Source organism: Antechinus flavipes, chromosome 1 (genome assembly GCF_016432865.1).
Source record: "Antechinus flavipes isolate AdamAnt ecotype Samford, QLD, Australia chromosome 1, AdamAnt_v2, whole genome shotgun sequence".
Taxonomy (NCBI): domain Eukaryota; kingdom Metazoa; phylum Chordata; class Mammalia; order Dasyuromorphia; family Dasyuridae; genus Antechinus; species Antechinus flavipes.
The window spans coordinates 194,317,493-194,329,661 of NC_067398.1; the positions used below are offsets into that span (position 1 = coordinate 194,317,493).

Genomic DNA, 12,169 nt, shown 5'->3' on the forward strand with positions numbered 1-12,169 from the left:
ATCTAATGGGAGAAAAGAACATGCAAAACAAAAGATTAATCCTTCCCTCCCCCCACCAAAAAAACAATAACCTTTTATTCCAATAAGATATAGGCACAATAACTTGGAGACAATTTTAGGAGGAAGGCACCAGTATTTAAAAGGATCAGAAAAAGGCTTCTTGCAGAAAGGAAAGATTTCTGCTAGAATCTTTAGGAAGTCTAAGAACACAAGAGATAGAGATGAAGAATGGACAAAAAAGGATAAAAGGATAAAAATGGAGGTTAACACCTATGAAGACTTAGAGTCATAGAATCAGAGTTGGAAGAGACATTATAGACTCTTATAATTTAACCCTCATATTTCATAGGTAAGAAATATGACACCCAAAAAGATTAAAAAACTTGTCAATGGTTATACAGTGGGGCAAAGTTAGGATTAATTTAGGCTCTTCCCACTGTTATCACAAGGTCACCTTAGGGGAAAGATGTTAAGGAAAAAAGTGCTACTTAATCCATAAACTGAGTTGTTCTGTCCATGAAAACAGTAGGTTAATAATAGTTTTCTTTGTAAATAACCTCAAGACTTTATTATAAAAAAAAAATGCAACTCTGTGCCAAGGGCAGACTACAAAGACTTAACAAATGAGAGAAGAGAGCTAACCTGCTGTCATATCCAGAATGGAAGACTTCCACTTATCTCACCTGTACAATTTGGTCCCTCAGCTCCTTCAAGTCATTCTCCAGGCTTTTCTTGTCACCAAGTGCTGTAGCCAAGGCAGCCTCTTTGGCATTCAGAGAAGCTTCGTATTCTCTAAGCTTAATCTGGGCACCATTAAGATCAGATTCTTTCTTGGTATAACTACAACAAATTTGAGAAAGGCTCAGAACACTCTAAAATGACTTTTTACTGCCTACTTTCTATGCCTCTAGAAAAGGCCAAGAAAATGTTGTTGTTGTAGTTTTTAAATAATAGTGTATCCTGCTGAAACCAAACAAAGAAACTTAAAAATTCCATTTACCTTAGAAAGATCGAATAAAAAACAAAATAGCAAAACCTAACATTCTATTAGGAGTCAGGGGGCAGAGTAAAATCTTAGGATGAAACTCCCTCTACCATCTTAGATCTGCATGTACTTTACAATTTTTAATCTTAGAGAGCTGCCTGAGGCTCTGAGATTTTAAATGTCTTGCCAACAGCCCCAGAGGCAGAATATGTTAAAAACTGGACTTGACCCCATCTCTTCCAGTCTTTAAGGTTATCGTTCTTTATGCTATGAATCCTAAGTGAATAGTCTATCAGAATTTTAGACTCTATAGTAAGATGCCAAAAAAAGTATAAATTGCCTACCCTCTCACTATCCAACACACACACACACACACACACACACATACACACACACGGACAGAGTAATTTAAGAAAATGTAAGTGGGAAGAAAACTAGATTAACCAAGCAAAAACATTATAAAATTTTTCTTTAAAAAAATAAATCATTCAGGTAATACCCATAGATATAAAAAGATAGTAAACAAAATGTGATTAAAATAGACTAAATGCCACAAGACTAAAAGCTCATATATAACCTAAGGTTTAAATACATCTACTTTGAACACAACTGTGAGGTATCAGTTTCCTTTAATTACTTGTCCAAGGTCATCAGAGTGGTTGAAATGAAGTCTTCTAACTCTAAGTCCAGTGATTTCCAATTCTTTGTTTGTATACCACCAAGATAGAGGATAGAGATTGGATTTTATGGGAATGGGGAACTCTGGATAAGGAAATTCACCGTACCCTTATTAGTTAGCATTTTCTTCGCAAGTAATAGTCAACTTCAAAAGAGTGTACCAAGCACACTTAAAGATTAAGTTCCCCAGGATCACAAACACAGTACCTATTAAAGGCAGCACTTCAACTAGCGTCTTCCTGATCTGAAGACCATCACTAATCAATATGGAACACTACTTCTCATGTCACAAACAGAAAAGCCTTTAATAGAGAAAATGTCAATTTTTAAAATTCTTGCTTACAAATAATGGTTTTAAATTATCTTCTTATTTATAAACAATCTAAAATTTTGTAGAAGAAACTGTCAAACTAGGCATATACAATTACAAATACTGCCACAACTAATTTCAAATATAAATACTTAATATGATTTTACTATATTTCTAAATTTGTTCTTTATAAAACTGAATTATATAAAACCTAAGAATGATTTAGATACATGTAGCACATTATATGAAACAGTAACGCTCATTTAATCTACTTGTACTCAAATAGTACTTCTCCGATAATGTTAAATTTTCAGATTTCAGAATATCACTCTAGTATATTTCGACTATTGGTGCTTGTAGATAGGAAACAAACTTCTAGTTAAATTCTGTCATACTGAAAATTGAAGAATAAAAAACTATCTACACAAGTAAAAAATTGTCGATCTGTTACTCAACATTAAAATAATCAAGTGATAATGCTATGAAATAGGAAATTTAATTATATCTTATTTTGCTCAACTTTCTACCATAGAGCAGCTTCTTTTGCCAAAAATGCTCTAGGAAAAATGCTTGAATTTGCTTAAATAATGTGCTATTTTAAAAAATAATATTTTAAGTCCTAGATGTAAAAGCCACAAGATGGCAGGCTTAACTAAAGACTGCTTGAAAAATTCCTAATTATTTTTAAAGAATAAGCAACACTATGCATATTAATAATTTATAAGGGCAACTTATTTAAAATGGAACTACATAAATGTCAACATTTCCTGAAAATTATGGCTTATTTCATTATATAAATGCTTTCTACAGTAACCATTATATATAAGAGAATTCCAGCCAACATGGCTTCCTTTACAAAAGGCAGATCTTCCTAGTTCCTATACAGATACTTTAGAAAAATCCTGAAATTAATATTAGAATAAATGATGCTTAAGAAATCCATAAGGAAATTATAAAAGGTGATTTAAGTAGAACAGTAGAAAGAGCACCCAGTCCTGGACCTGAGTTTAACTCTGATCTCAGACCTGAGGAAATCTGATTGCCTTTAAAATAATAAGTAAATAAAACAAAAAAGTGATTTTTTTCATACCAGGTCTTCACATAGTTGGCCCTGGGCAATAGGAGAAAGGGCTCCTCTAGCCAAGCAAATATGAGCACTAGTGTGACAAATACAATCTGTAAACCTGCCTTGGGAATCAATAAGAGGAAAAGGTTCTGCTAAAAACAAACAAAAACAAAACACCTCAGGATTATCAACCATCTTGGCACTGCAGTGTTGAGACTTAAGGAGCCAAAGTTCCAAGGCTCTGATGTAGCTGTTACTCTATCCTGAAAACCCCAAATCCAGAAAATCAGGAATTCTGAAGCTCAAAGATGCAGGGTAGGGAACAGAGGGGAAGAAGAGGACTGATTTCTCAGAAGCAGAAGTCTAATTAAGAACCCAGAGATCCCAAAGGAAGTGGAAGTAGAATGAACATTCCAAAAGCCCATCAGGGAATAGACCCAGAATCTGCCACAAAAATCACAATTCAAACTAAAACTAGAGAGAGAAGTAAAACAAAGAAGACACCAGCTAATATTAAAAAAAATTATTAGAATTCTATTGTTAACTGCAAACAGAATCTGAAAAAACAGATTTGCTACAGGAGTTCTTGACAATCTAGAAGAAATGGAGTATGATTTTTTAAAAAATCTTTTGAGGAAAGGATTAGGAGAATATGTAGTTTAGAAGGAAAACTTAAGCTTAAGTTAAGTGGTGAACAAGATAGGAACCTGAAAATCAGAATAGACCAAACAGAAATCAATGGGACTATTTGAGAGCAAGAAATCTTATAACAAAATTTAAAAATTAAAAAGGTTGAAAATAAGATTTATATATCAAAAACAAATGACCTAGAAAATAAGTCAAGGAAAGGCAACTCAAGAATCACAGGATTCACTGAAAACCATGACTAAAAAGAGGGTGAAATAGGGGGAAGAACATGTTTGTATACTATATTTCTTTTATTTTCTTTCTTCTTTCCATGTTTCTTTCCTTCTTTTGAAAGTCTGGGTTCTCTTTATCTTACCCAAGGATGTAAGTGAGGGCTTCTCATGAGTCAATCAATAGAAATTTTGACGTGTTCCATTTCTGACCTTGGCTGACTTGTAAATCCTTGGGCACCCTGGAGGCCTCTCATTCACTATATTAATGCTAAACTTAGTTTGAACACCCAAGCAGCATAAATCTATTGCAACTTAGAACTTCCAAGTTCAAGAAATTCCCCTTATCCTCAGGGTCCTCAATAGCTGAGATTATAGGCCCCATTGTAAATATCATATTTCAATAAATAAAAATGAAAACTGACAGAGGATAAAGATGGAAACAATTCACCCAATAACTCTTAGAAGGAACCCCAAAAAGCAAAAATCCCAGGAATGTCATAGTAAAAATCTAGAGCTCACCTCAGAGATAAAATACTGTAAGCATCAAGAATAGATTTCAAGTTCCAAAGAACTGTATGTTAGGATCACAAAGGGTCTGGCATCTTCTACTAAAAATAAGACGGATCTTGAACTACATTTCAAACCTGCCACAGTTGAGTATAATCCTACAAGGGGGAAAAATAAACCTTTTATAGAAGATGTTTGAGCATTTCTAATGAATAGATCAGAAATAAGAAGTTTAAACTTTATAAACACAAAAATCCAGAAAACCATTTTAAGCAATTGCTTCCAATTGCTATATGATGATACTATATGATAATATATGATGATTTAGTGCTAATACTCGAGTGGGAGAAGAAACAAGTATCTCTTCAGAACTTTAATGCTTTCAAAGATTATTTAGTGAGTTAAATAAGAAAAATAGAGGGGAAAGATTCTCTTGAGTATTTTAATAGAAGAAAAAGGAGAATATAGTAATGTAGAAAAGAGGAAGAAGTTGGTTAAAGGAATTCCATTGTTATTTGAACCAGACAAGAATATTGAACGAACACACACACACACACAATTTGGTGTAAAAAATACATCCAACTCAAAAGGGTAAAAAAGTGAAGATGGAGGAGACAGTTGAGAGGGAATAATACCAAAGAAGGAAATAATCATAAGTAAAACAGACTTTCTAAGAGAAAATTAGGAGAAAGGAAAAAAATAAAACAAATAACAAGAATTTAAGGGTGTATCAGATTGTCTCTTAGAAATCTGGGCAATGTTTTAACAAATCATGGCATATAAACATAATGGAAAATTCTTCTACTATAATAACAAAAGGGACAATTTCAAGGAATCCTGGTTTGTATGTTCTAAGATTTCTTCAGAGTATCAGGACAAGTGAAGAGGATAAAACTAGAAAAATTTATGTAAGGACAACATTATAAAGAAAAATTGAAATAGTCCAGGCAATAAAATTCGAGACAGCCGCAAGGAGGTAGATTTAGGATTTATTTGGTACCGAGCTTGGGACGGAGTTCTAATTGAATTCTGTCCCCTCACAACACTAGGGATAGCTTTTATATTTGTTCGACTATTATTACATTGGAATCTGTGATTAGCATTATTACATTGGAATCTGTGATTAGCATTTTACTACAGGGTGGAAGAAGGTATTCTGTTGCATAAATAGACCACCCACCTGGAACAGATAACCTTAAGGGTTGACCCGGTCTTTTGAAATACAAAAGAGATCCCCAATCTAACTAAGCAAACTTTCTTCTGCTGGCCCGAGGCGGAAAGGAGAGATTTGTCCATTTCAAAATAACATTGAAAATCTTAAAAACTCTAGTAAAATCAGTGACAAACCTCCAAAAGCTATATGATGAATCATGTTATCCACTTTCAGACACAACGTAATAAGACATTTTTGGACATGACCATTATATGGATTAATTTTGCTTAAAACTAAACCTTATTTGTTACAGGATTATTCTTTTCTCCTTTCTGCATATCCATTAAAGAGAAAGGAAAGAAGAGATTAACAATAGATATAATCCAAAGAGTCATTTAGACATTTTAATGCAGAGAAGGAAGTACAGACAAGGAAAGTATACAAAATTATATACTTTTCTGAAGAGCAAGCAGAATGACTTAAGAACACACATTTTAAATTAAAACACAATAAAATACGAAGAACTGACAGAGAGGATGAATTTAGAGAAACAGAAAGATTTACATTAACTGATGTATACGTTTATTTGCATCATTTCATGCAAGAATGAAGGTAGGGTCCTTTTTTGCACAGTGCCTGACACAATGGAAACACTTAATGAGTATTGGTTAATGTTGATGGTAAAATAAGCAGAACCAAGCAAACAATATACAAAATGATAACTATATAAACAGCCTCAAACAAATGTTGTGGTATTATAAAAAATAAGCTTGATTCTAAAGAAAACATATATGACAAGATTTCTTCCATTCCTTTGTGAAGGTACAGGTCCAGGTATAAAATATTAGATATAGTGTCATTTTTTTTAGACGTATCGATTGGATTTGCTATTTTTTTCTTCTAATTTTTTTTTCCCTGAGGCAATTGGGGTTAAGTCACTTGCTTAGGGTCACACAGCTAGGAAATGTTAAGTATCTGAGGTCGGATTTGAATTCAGATCCTCCAGACTTCAGGCCTGGTGCTCTATCCATTGCACCACCTAGCAGCTCCTTCTTATTATTTTTTAAAGGGATAGCTGGGGAATGAAATACGGAGGGAAATTGGGCAATATGCAAAAAAAAAATCAATGACATTTTCAAAAATTCTAATGAATGATTATATATATGTAAATTACATATATATGTAATACTGATTAACTCAAAAGCTATTTAAGGGTTTTTATTTTAAGTTTTAATAAAAGTTACAACAGTTCAGTTATCACCTTCCTCCCTCCCCCAATCTTTTTATCAAATAATCTAAAATATAGGCTTTCTTTTGTTATAATTGGCATCTCCAAGATGCCAAACTTTAATCCTAACAAATCTTTTTTTGTCATTAAAATTATGTTTTTAAAATTGAATTTAAACCCTATGAAAAGGATTTGAAACTTTTCCTTCTGATTTACTTAAATTCAAACTCCCAAATTCAAAGTACTACATAAATTTATTATCACATATTAACAAAGGACTACAAGAATCTATAAAAGTTAAACTTTAACTGAAAGATTGTAAAAATTCAGAAACATTGTAAATAAAACTAAACTGAAGTCCCATGAACATAAAATTATATATAAAATTATATTTTTCAAACTGATGCTTGTCAAAGATTTTGCTTTTAATAGCAAATTCCATTTTTTAAAGGAACTTATAAAACACATTTAAAAAACTATTTTTACAAAGTTTTTTTAAGTCCCCTTAATCTGTCCTCCCTTTTATTATATCCTCTGCCCTTTTTCTTATTCCCTTCTTCTGTTATGCCACAGTTTTCTTTAACTGTCCTGACTCAGTTTCCCTGTCTCAGTTTCCTTAACTGTTCTGTCTCTGACCCAGTAAAACTAAGGATTATTCGCTCTCGGGTTGTAAATTAGCAAGATAAAAGAGTAGCTCTCCTGATTCTTTTATGGATTTACAATATTCCTTTAGAATATTCCAAGACCAACCCATGATATCTTTACTTCTTTGTTTCTGGAATTTTTAGGTTTTATGGCTTCCCCTCCCTGATAAAAAAACTTTCCCTCCCTTTTTCTTCTTTGTCTCCAAAAAGGTATTTAAGAAGTTGTTGTTCTTCCATTCATTGCTGGAGAATGGCGTCTGGCAGCTGTATGCTGGACACTGGATTCTTTGGGTCCTCCAGCCCTGGGACCAATATGGATTCCTTGGTCCCAGTACACTTATCTCTGTCTGACTGGATAATCTGAGACGAGAGTCCTGTCCAGTCAATCTTACTCTCCCATTAATAAAATATTAAAAACTCTCTAATCTCTCTCCTGCCTCAGTTTCTCCGGCATTACACTTCTCCTTACTAACTTATTAGGTAAAATAAATTTCTATATCCAACTGACTGTATACACATATTCTTCCCTCTTTTAACTAATTCTAAAGAGGAGTATCCTAAAGATCAGCATATAGAGCTGTTACTGGAATTTTAATTATGTGCTACATAAGGACTGAGTGACTCTCAAAGGAGAAGTGACTGAGCGATGGTGACAGGAGAACTGGAAAGCCATATTATGAGCAAGGAGTATTCCAACTCCTCCACTTCAGACAATGAATTAGAAGAATGAATGAGTCTCAGTGATAGCCAGAAGGGTGGGAAAGCAAAAGATTTAACATAGCTTATTTATTACCTACTGAGCAGAAACAACAGTGGAAGATTTGAGTAACAAGAATGGGAGATTGGGAGAGTTGAGTTGAAGGATATGAGAATATTGGAGTGGCCAATTGGGGAGAAAGAATGGGGTTTAAACAAAGTCATTATTGAGTGAAATTTGTTTCACCCAATGAGTTCAGGTAGATAATATCCTTAGGAATGTGGTCTCAGGGTTCTCTCAGAATTAGGTCAGAATAAGGGATGGAGGGGTGGGAGAGTATGGAGGGTGTCTCTTTTCTCCTTAAGGTAGAAAAAGGTAGAGATAGGAAATCTATATGTAATGGAAAGTAAGGAGACAAAATTAGCTAAGTCTGAGCTATGAAGTGTAGGGGAATAAAATACATGCGCACAATCTCTGTATAAAGGAAGAAAGGTGATAGTAAAGAGCTGCGGGGTTAGTTTCCCTCAAATAGCCACTAGATAACAATGAAGATCTAGGAGGGCTTGGTAGAGAGGTGAAATCAGTAACTTTTATTTATAAACCCCATTCCTAACTGGATATAACAAATGCAACAAACATTTAAACTTACTACAAGCAAGTCAACAGAAATACCAAAACAAAAGATGTTTGTTAGCATCTGCTAACAAACAGCTAGCATTCCTCTGGGGATAGACAGGTGTTCAGAGAAGACTAGGACTCTAGTGTGAGGGCTGCTAAGCCCTTTTCAAGGTTTTCCACATTTGGTGCAACCCAACTCCTGACCTGTTGTTCCAAGTGACAACACAGCAGGCATGGATATATTGGGATTTATAGTCACAACCCAGCACACAGACAGCCTAGATCACAGGGTCACCTTTCTCATTGGACTGAAGGAAGAATTGCACCCTCCACCCCCAAATCTGATAATCTAGGAATTGATACTGATCCTCAGTTCACTTAGCACCAAGTCTGAGTGAAAAGCATAGTATTTAGATGGGGCCAATTCAGACCACCCTAAAGTTATTTGAGGCTGGTGAATCATGAATGACCATGCATGGGTGGAAGCTGAGATGCTTTGAGATCCAATCCCAAGGAAACCACAATTAAGAGTTAGGAAGTGGGAGCCAAGGAAAATGAGGCAGGGAAATCTCAAGGACCTTAAACATCAACAGAAAAAAATCAGTAATTGAAAGAAATATGGTCACCAGATCTAGTAAAGTTTAGAATCTAAGAATAAATATTGGAAAATGATTAAGTACTTCATGAGACAGAGGACCCTATGAAATTTGAGAATAGGGAACTAAACAAACTGTTCCTGAGTAGTTTAAAAAGAAAAATGAGACTTATGAAAGCAGAATTTATGTCTTCAACAGCAAAAAATATTGAAAACACAAAACCTTGAATAAACAACAGCAAGTTTCACCAAAGAAACTAGAGAAGAAATTGTGAATTCATAGAACTGAAGGACAACCTAGAAGAAGAGAGGCAAAAATCTGAAATATTAGAAGAAAAATATGCTGTATGAAAACAAAATATGTAACTAAAAGACAAAATGCATAGAGACATCCTAAGGATCCTCCACCTCCCAGAAGAATCCAACAGGGGAAAAAACTTTTATACCACAATTAAGGAAATAGAAGAAAAAATGTGCAGAACTTCTGAATATAGAAAATATCTCAATTCAAAGAATTCACATATTACCTCCAGAAAAAGACCAAGGCTAAAACCTCCAAGATACAGTGGTTAAATTGAACAATTTAATTTAGAAACACACAAACCATTGGGAAAAGACCATCAAATATAAAGGACATTTGAATAAGGTGTGAGAGAAATGATTTTTTCTCTCATATCATATTAATAATCATTTATCAAAGTAGGTTATTTAGTCACTGAAGGATGTTATGGATAAGATTGCCCAAAGTCATGGGGTCTAAGTTTTTTAATCCAAAATGGGAGACCCTACCCAACTAGAGATCTTTACAAAGGTTTAATCTAAGATGAATTTAGGCCTATTGTATTCTGCTTAGGGTTGGGTGGGTGGAGGCAGATCTTTTGTCTAGATTACCTGAGGCTAACAGTAGTCAGATGATCAGTCAGGTCCCTCAGCCTCTCACAGAATACCTTCACCTGACATTATAATATTCATTCTCTCATTAATTGTTAGAGTTGATTACTACCCTCAACACCCACTCTTCCAAGGGTATGTAAGCTTTGAGTAGGTTTCATGAGACGATCTATGGAATTCAAGAGTGTCACTGACCAATTTTTTAAATTATCTGCTAGTATGATTAACAAAATGATTAATTACCCAGAAACTATATCTCCAACTTTTTATATATCCAGTCAAGATTACTGTACAATCACTAGAAAAAGGGTAGAAAATTGTCTTCCAAAGAAAGTTGGAGCTCAGGTTGCAGCCCAAGATAATCTATCTGGCAAATCTGAGTTTAACCATACAAAACAGATGTTCAGCAATAAAAAACTAAAAATATTTTTAGAAAGACAACCATAACTGAAGAGATTAGTTACTTCTCCAATACCCTAAATACCAGAACTTGAAGAGGAATGAATAAATGTAGACAACAGCAGGGAACAAAACAGAAAGACCAAGAAAGACTTCTTTCTAATGGTTCACATAATGTAGTTTGTGGCTAGAAGTGCATTTCCCCCTTCAGTGCTACTTCTTTACATAGTTCTGATGTGTTGTTGGTGGTAGTGAAGAGGTGTGAGAACTGAGGTGGGGAATCCCCTCTTGTTGGTGCAAGTCCAATGTGAAAGAACTGGCAAATCCCAAAAGTCTGAGTAACAGAAGAGATTGTTATGCCACAGTTCTCTTTAACTGTCCTGACTCAGTTTCCCTGCACTAGTTTCCCTTGTCTCAGTTTCTTTAACTGTTCTGTGTCAATCCCCTAATTGTAACCCCTCCACCCACTACTGAGGACCAATTACTCTAAGGTTATAAATTGTTAGCCCAAGCAAAATAAACAAGGGAGTAGACCTCCTCCTGACTCTTTTCTGTCCTCAAGAATTTACAATATCCCTTTAAAATATTCCAAGATATTTCACTGACATCTTTATCTCTGTGTATTCAGACATCCTATCTCTGGGTTTTTTGGGTTTATGGCCTCCCCCATCCTGACAGAAAATTTCCCTCGCTTCTTACCCCTTCCTTTGTTTAGAGAAAAGGTATGTAAGAAGTTGGGGTTCCTCCATTCATTGCTATGTTATGCCACAGTTCTCTTTAACTGGCCTGACTCAGTTTCCCTGTCCCAGTTTCCTTTACTATTCTGTCTCTTCGCTCTCGGGTTATAAATTAGCAAAATAAAAGAGTAGATAATGTTATGCCACAGTTCTCTTTAACTGGCCTGACTCAGTTTCTATTATCTAATGCATCTCGGTGGGACCTCCAAATTGTAATGCCGGAGAAACTGAGGCAGGAGAGATTAGAGAGTTTTTAATATTTTATTAATGGGAGAGTAAGATTGACTGGACAGGACTCTCGTCTCAGATTATCCAATCAGACAGAGATAAGTATACTGGGACCAAGGAATCCATATTGGTCCCAGGGCTGGAGGACCCAAAGAATCCAGCGTCCAGCATACAGCTGCCAGATGCCATTCTCCAGCAATGAATGAAAGAACCCCAACTTCTTAAATACCTTTTTGGAGACAAAGAAGAGAAAGGGAGGGAAAATTTTTTTTATCAGGGAGGGGAAGCCATAAAACCTAAAAATTCCAGAGACAAAGAAGTAAAGATATGGGTTGATCTTGGAATATTCTAAAGGAATATTGTAAATCCATAAAAGAATCAGGAGATCTACTCTTTTATCTTGCTAATTTATAACCCAAGAGCGAAGAGACAGAACAGTAAAGGAAACTGGGACAGGGAAACTGAGTCAGGCCAGTTAAAGAGAACTGTGGCATAACAGCTAGAGGCTGTATGCTGGCAGCTGGCGGCTGTATGCTGGACGCTGGATTCTTGGGGATGACAGTCTCCTCCAGC

At 34.9% G+C, this 12,169-nt stretch overlaps 1 protein-coding gene across 5 annotated transcripts in view; it reads right to left on the bottom strand.

The window, feature by feature from the left end:
• The window catches only part of LMNB1 (lamin B1), a 77,672-nt gene that overhangs the window by 40,286 nt on the left and 25,217 nt on the right, over positions 1-12,169 (bottom strand). For all 5 annotated transcript variants that reach the window (XR_007953282.1, XR_007953283.1, XM_051994581.1 and 2 more), the window contains one exon: positions 684-840. Coding sequence is in view for 3 of the 5 variants with exons in the window: in XM_051994581.1 (XP_051850541.1) it covers positions 684-840 (157 nt within the window). In the remaining 2 variants the exon portion in view is untranslated. The remainder of the gene's footprint in view (positions 1-683; positions 841-12,169) is intronic.